Consider the following 7,163-nt stretch of genomic DNA (forward strand, 5'->3'; position numbering starts at 1 on the left):
AAACTCTGACCTACCCTGGTCAAAGTTTTTCTCTGTTCTTGTGTGGGCCCAATTCCAATACTAGGGTTGATCTCTGATGGAATAATTGGGTATAATAACTTTACAGTAGTATTAGGCCTCACTCGAACTTGGAAAATGGCTATTGATTATATTGTACAGGAAGTACGGCAGATTATTTTAAACTACGAAATTGACGCTTGACTTTTCATTTCAAATGTTAACAAAACGTTTTTGGGTGTATTATTATACTAATTATACACCATTCAAATGCCATTGAATTAATTTTGTTTAAAGGGGCTAGGTCACGCTATTTTAGGTAATTTTGTTTAATTTTGTTAATTATGAGCTCTAAACGTCAAATTGGCAGAGAATGAGTCTTTCATTTGCAAAATCACGGCCACATAACAAGTGAGAATGATTTTCCAGCTGTGTAAATGACATTTTGATATAGACTGATATAAATTTGAAAAAAGGTGGGCCGACGTTTTTCAAATTTACTCAAATTCAATCCTTTTCAATCCTCTCCAGTTTTGTCCATCCATGTCCCTTCTTGGCTTCCCTGTGTTTTGTTAGAGTTCTTCTATAGTTTTGAACAGTTATTTTGATATTTTAGTTAATTCTATGACCATCCGATCAGTGCTGAAATTGCCTAAAATTGCGTGACCTAGCCCCTTTAAACAGTAATGCTTCGCTTCTTCCAGGACATCCAGGACATCTGACAAGGAAGAGCACCATAGGATCGAGTCCGCAAGTTGGAGCATCAGAGGTGATGATGAGTTAACTGACACTAGAGTACATGTGTTCAGAGTTGAATGTATTTTATTTTTATTTTTTTTGAAATAAATTTTTATTGAGTCAGGCCATTTCGCTCTGTTTTGCAGGAGCTAAGTGCATTGGAAGAAGCTACTTGCAATGGCCGCATTGTTTGTGAGTCAGAAGGTGGGGTGAATGAAATGAACCAGAAATATGAAAAACTTAAAGCACTGCAAGATGAACTTGGGGACCAGATTCTCAGGACGTGGGATATCTCGAAACGCGTTGTAGCAATGAACAACGATTACGTAACAAAGGTAAAGGAACACAACCGTACTATACGTGTCAAATGTGTTGGGGGCATTGTGTCACTCACAGGGGGCAGTTTGTCATTGGGGAGTCACACTTGCTGTTCTACCTGTCCTACTCTTGGCCCATTGGGGTTGATCCTATTCATTGGAGGTTCGCTTTGTGCCATAGTAAAAGCGCGCAAACTCCAGAAAAGAGAACCCGAATTGTTAGAATTAGAGAAAGAGCTATCGCAAACATGTGGTCAATTAAAAGAGGCGTCATATGTTGCACACAAAAAGATGGAGTCTTTCGCGCAATGCCTAGCTGACATTGTCGAGTTTTGTCGCGAGCATCCAAATGAGCTGGTAGTGTTGAGAGAATGTGGACACGTCTCTACCCAAGACATTTTGAGGGACATTAATACATTCAGGTCACGATTAGCTGACAATCTCAAAAATTCAGAAGAAATTCACGAGGAGGGGATTCTTGGTGAAGAAGAAGAAGAAGAAGCTATTGTGTCTATGAACAAACAACCTGGTGTCATGAATGATGACAGCTGTGCTGGCTTGGAGGACAAAGAGTCTATAATGAAGCTGATAAGATTGATCACAGCACCAGTTATTGTGACAACTGGAAAGATGAAACAGTGAAGCAAGTAATATCCAAGTACATAAAACATAACACTGAGGTGGAAGAACCAAATGGGCAATACATTTTTAAAATGTACTTGATAATTAAGCAAGAACATGTGTTAAATTCACAGCGGTTGAATTGGTGAATACATAGAAAAACTAAGTTGACTCTCAGTACCGTAAAATTCCGACAATAAGCCCCTCCCTCCCAAATTACCCCCAAATCTCAGACAGAAGAATCCTTCCGAGCCTCACCACCCCTCCTTTTCCCCGGATGTAAGCCCATGATCTTATATTTAGATTTTGACTATTAAACTCTAAATGTAGCTTTTGAATGCAGGCCCCCTATTGAAGAGCTTGCTTTGTATATTTATGTCATAAGAGTATCCTCAGAGGCGTTCATGACTGTAATGACTGTAGAACTTGCTTTGTGTTTTATATCGAGAAGTTTAAAGAATTTTATAATACGGTGTTCTTGTGCACGCCACAAACTGTCAACAATTGTGACACTCTCAACATCCCCTAACACAAATTCCTAACATTGATACTCTATCGCCTCACCTCCCCTCTCCCTAACAATAGACGTTTTTGCAGATATAGTGGCCGTTCTCAATTCTATTGTTTCAAATAGCTATTATGGGATGCCCATGTATTTGCCCCCTGAGCATCACATAGTCTTTCGAAACGATAGAAATCAAAATGGTCGCCGTATCTGCTATCTATTAGGTCTATTTAACAATTATTCCATGAGCGCGCGTTGGATATGAGATGATAGATAGCCAACGAGGCGCGTAGCGCCGAGTTGGCTATAATCATCTCATATCCAACAAGCGCGAGTGGAATAATTGTTTTATTAAAAACGCCCCCAAAATATAGAAAACTAGACTACAATAAAAATTAAAGGCCCAAAAAATCACGCTTATGCTTGCCGTGTTTGTAGATCATGGTATAATGGCTCATAACCCATGATGGCTTAGCCAATCAAAACTCTCGAATTGCATTATCCAATGATCCAGTTTTTAATAATAATAATAATAATAACTCCACTATAATAGCCTTTTGAAAAAATGTAAACAGAGGGTTTGTGGCCGGATTCTTACTGCACTTTTCTCAACCTTGTGGAAGGGGATCCACTGAGATAATATCGTGGTGATTTTTATTATTCCACTTTGGTTTGTGTTTTGTTTATTCTTCCTATATTGGCAAAATTATTAATCATTAATTAGTATTGATTAGCTGGATGTCTGCACAGACGTAACCTGCGTAGCTGGCGGTATTGTTGGCACGCGGAACAAAGTCCTCCTCCCCATTCTGCTCACGGCTTCGCTTTATTTCGCGTGTCCACAACTCCTCCACGAAACTTTATTCTGCCAGCTACGCAAGCTAGCACAGACGCAAACCGGCGTGTACTCGTCTTTTGATTTGTGTCGGATTAGGGATCATCGTCCTCACTGGCAAATAGACTGAGGTATGCGATATCTAATCAAAAACATAAAACAAGCAGCGGCTACAAACATAATAATAAAGCGCATTTTACTTTTGACTTGACTTTTGTCTTGATGTTTGACGTTATCATTATGTTTGTGGCCGCTGTTTGATTAAGTTGTAATGGCCAAAGACCAAGAATATTTACACCCAATTGCAAAAACGTTGTCATAGAAAAATGAAAAAGGGAAAAAACCAACTGAATAGGATTTGAATTAATTACGCTAATAAGCCCAATGAATTCATTTGCAGCATCCACGCATGAACGTCGTATTTGCCTGTTGGAATTTGCTATTGTTCTAAAGCTGGTAAACAATAAAAAAGATTCCGGGGAAATACAACGGCTGTAAATGAATCCAACCTGAGAATCTGCTTAATTATAGCCTAATTAATTCCAATCCTATTCAGTTGGCTTTTTCCCTTTTTCATTTTTCTAAGACAACGTTATTGCAATTAGATGTATGCGATACCTAAATTTGTGTTTTAGTGTTACAGAATTGCAGAGCCCCACATGCTAAAGTAATCATGTAAAATAAAAAATGTCCGGTCATCGCGATAATTCGCGAACAAGAATTAAATTCACGCTTTTTTTGGTAAGTACGAAGTCAGAATGTATATGTATTCAGCGAACTAAACTGTAAATGGAAGTGACAAAGAATGTTTTCCCATTGGTACGTTAACACGTGAGCCGCTATGGCGTTAATTCAGCCTTTTGTTATATGGCGAATATAAGGTTTGACATTTGTAATATATTCATCTCAGCGCTCGAACTTTTCAAGTTTTACAATCATTTTTTTCGCATGTAATTTAAGCCCGGTTTACACAACAGAAAATTTTCGTGCTCGGCAAACTTTGTTTACACTACACCATTTTTACCGTATCAAAAATACCGTGCGAAAATTTTTGGGCCCGGGTAAGTTCTCTTGTAGACATGCGCAGTTCAATTATAATCAAGAACGTCCGCGTGATTTTGGTGGAAAATGAGCAGCCATCTTGAAATATACACAAAAAAAAACCCGCTAGCCTATATGAATTAAGGCTCAAATTTAACCCTTTAAAGTGTTTACACCACTTGTTCTATCCGAACCGTGCCTATTTTTTCAGCACCCGTACCATTTTCACCCGTGCTCGGACTACCTCGCCGAAGGTCCCAGCAAGGGTAAGAATTTTGGTTCGGCACGAATGAAATTTGGTACTGACAGGTTGTTTACACTGCAAATTTTATCCGAGGCGAACCTTTTATTTTGGGACCCGTGCCAATTTCACCCGAGCCGTGCCAAAAAATTTCTGTAGTGTAAACCGGGCTTTAGGTTGTTTTACCGCTAACCCCCAGAGGTTGGTACGCCTGCTTTTGGTTGGGGAATACGTTCCCATTTTTTCCCACTGGGTTTTTTGGTTTTTATATCAGGCGCCGGCACAAAAATTTTGTCGCCTGAGTGGCGATTTAGTTGTGCCTAGTCGTATAATGTTCTGTGTACCTTTGTAGGACGGCATTAAATCACTCGCCTCCCAGTTCGAGCTGCACAGGCACTCTTGTGTATGAGTCGTGAATTTAAATGTGAAATCAACATATTTCACTCAAGGCATTAAGGTGACAACAGATATGGGGCGCCGTTTGTAAAAAAAATTATTTAGAACAAATTTGTGACATTTTTTCTTATTTAGAAATAATTAAAACTGCCAGAAAATTTATTTATAAATAAGACGCAAAACTTATCGCATGATATGTAAATAATTGTTTTAGGCACATCCTGATTTATAAATAATTTTGATCGCGAAATGAATTATATATAAATAATGAATTACACAACTTCAATTATTTATAAATCAGACTGTCTCTAAAATATTTATTTACATATCATAAAGTTAGACAAACCAATTGTAAATTTATTATTTATAAACAATAAACTCCACCTCGCGTGTAAATCCATTATTTATAAATAATGACTTTCGCGTCTGGGAGCAGGCCAACTGGAAAATATAGACTGGACTCTGGACTCTGGACTGGACTCTGGACTGGACTTTGGACTGGACTCTGGACTGGACTTTATTGAACGAAGTTAATATTTAACCAATAATATAATGATTAACCGTTTCTAGTTAATTATTAACCAGCGAGAATGAGAATGGATGTTTTTTCCAAAGGGAACATAAACGAAAAATCGAACAATGCTGCCCAGTAACTTTCAATCAAGTCAAGCTACTATTACGTGATTGTTGTGACCACGATATATCTCATCCGTGCGCTGCCAGGTGTTGTCCTGTTAAAGTAGTCATTGTCATCATCGTCACTGGTAGAATAGATTCGTTTCTCCTAAGAGAACAGCGAAGCATGCATTATCAGAAACAAGCATGGTCGCTTACTTAAGGCAATAAAAGATGAAAAGAGTCACTGCATGTTAAAGCTGGACAACAAAAAAATAATTAACTACCTTGACACTTTTGAGCGATTCCGCCAAAGCAATAGTCGTGGCCTCCTCTTCATTTTCCACTTGGTACACCGTCAGTCAGCTACGAGACCTTTCATCATGATCTGAGTTTGACTCCATTCCGCTTACAACCCCAGCGTAACTAGTACTTGGCTTAGGACTTTTGTCCATGTTACAAACATATACCGAAGAAAAATTAATCGCACGAACTCGAAAAAGCTAAAATTTAATCAAATACAAAAGCGATCCGATAGATGCCTTCAAGACAGTAGCCGCACACGGTGCACAGATGCATATGCAACAGGGAGGGAGCCACAACGCCTTAAAATTATCTTGCTTTGAAATATCTTATCAGGAATATCTTTTCGTTTCGGAATAAATAGCCTTTGTTAGGCAATCCTTTAGCCTTTATTAGACAGTCGTCCTTTTTCGTACGCTACTTTATTCCCATTCCACACAATGCACAAATTAACTGCACAAGAATCTATAGTAGCTTCGTCACTTTCTTTTCTTTTTCGAATATTTTTGCAGTTACAGTCTTTGACAAATTGCCATCGGTGCTGGAGTACAAGGTAACATACACCGAAAAAAACGTACTGTCATCAACCTTTTTAGTGTTGTCGGTACAATTACATCAGCGTGGTTTCGAGTGAAATGAACGTTTGTGTGATAAGAACTGGAACGTGATAAAAATCTTCACTATAGGGGTGGTCCGCTACATTAATAGCACACGCACGAGATAGGATCGCGTGACGACATTACATTGTCTCGTGAGGACTTCAAACTTTCACAGCTTTCACGCATTCATAGCCAAGCGTAGAAGTGGGGGGGTTTGTAACGTTAATTTACCGCTGTAAACAACTGAAGTGCTTAGTTTGCAGTTTCCTAGCTGGTTCAATAGTAGAAATAGTGCGCAAAAAGATCGCGCTTAACATATCGAATATACTGAATTGGACTACATTCCTAACATTCTTTAGACAGCGCACGGATGAGATATATCGTGGTCACAACATTCACGTAATAGTTACTGGGCAGCATTGTTCGATTTTTCGTTTATGTTCCCTTTGGAAAAAACATCCATTCTCATTCTCATTCTCGCTGGTTAATAATTAACTAGAAACGGTTAATCGTTATATTATTAGTTAAATATTAACTTCGTTTTATAAAGTCCAGTCCAGAGTCCAGTCCAAAGTCCAGTCCAGAGTCCAGTCCAGAGTCCAGTCCATGTTTTCCAGTTGGCCCTGGGAGCAAAGTCATTATTTATAAATAATGACTTTCGCGTCTGGGAACAAAGTCATTATTTATAAATAATGACTTTCAACCTGGGAGCAAAGTCATTATTTATAAAAAATGAATTTCAACCATTATTTGTAAATGATAAAATTTGCTCTTGCCGCATGTAAAATCATTGTTTATAATAATGCGCTCCACCTCGCGGAAACCATGTAACGTTGTTTCAAAGAGATTGACATTATGGCGGACCGAGATAGAGCTATATCAGAAGCCGTCTCTCGTGCCGTCAGTGATGCCTTGGAAAGTGCCTTGCCTAAGACAAGTAATCGGGTGAGTCACA

At 38.6% G+C, this 7,163-nt stretch overlaps 1 protein-coding gene across 1 annotated transcript in view; it reads left to right on the top strand.

Annotated features, from left to right (window-relative positions):
* The window catches only part of LOC137997764 (uncharacterized), a 17,301-nt gene extending 12,276 nt beyond the window's left edge, over positions 1-5,025 (top strand). Inside the window, exons 3-4 of the mRNA XM_068844003.1 lie at positions 702-766; positions 882-5,025. Coding sequence (XP_068700104.1) covers positions 702-766; positions 882-1,694 — 878 coding nt within the window. The 3' untranslated portion in view covers positions 1,695-5,025. The remainder of the gene's footprint in view (positions 1-701; positions 767-881) is intronic.
* Positions 5,026-7,163: the final 2,138 nt, after the last annotated feature.

Source organism: Montipora foliosa, chromosome 3, assembly GCF_036669935.1.
Source record: "Montipora foliosa isolate CH-2021 chromosome 3, ASM3666993v2, whole genome shotgun sequence".
NCBI classification, from domain to species: Eukaryota; Metazoa; Cnidaria; class Anthozoa; order Scleractinia; family Acroporidae; genus Montipora; species Montipora foliosa.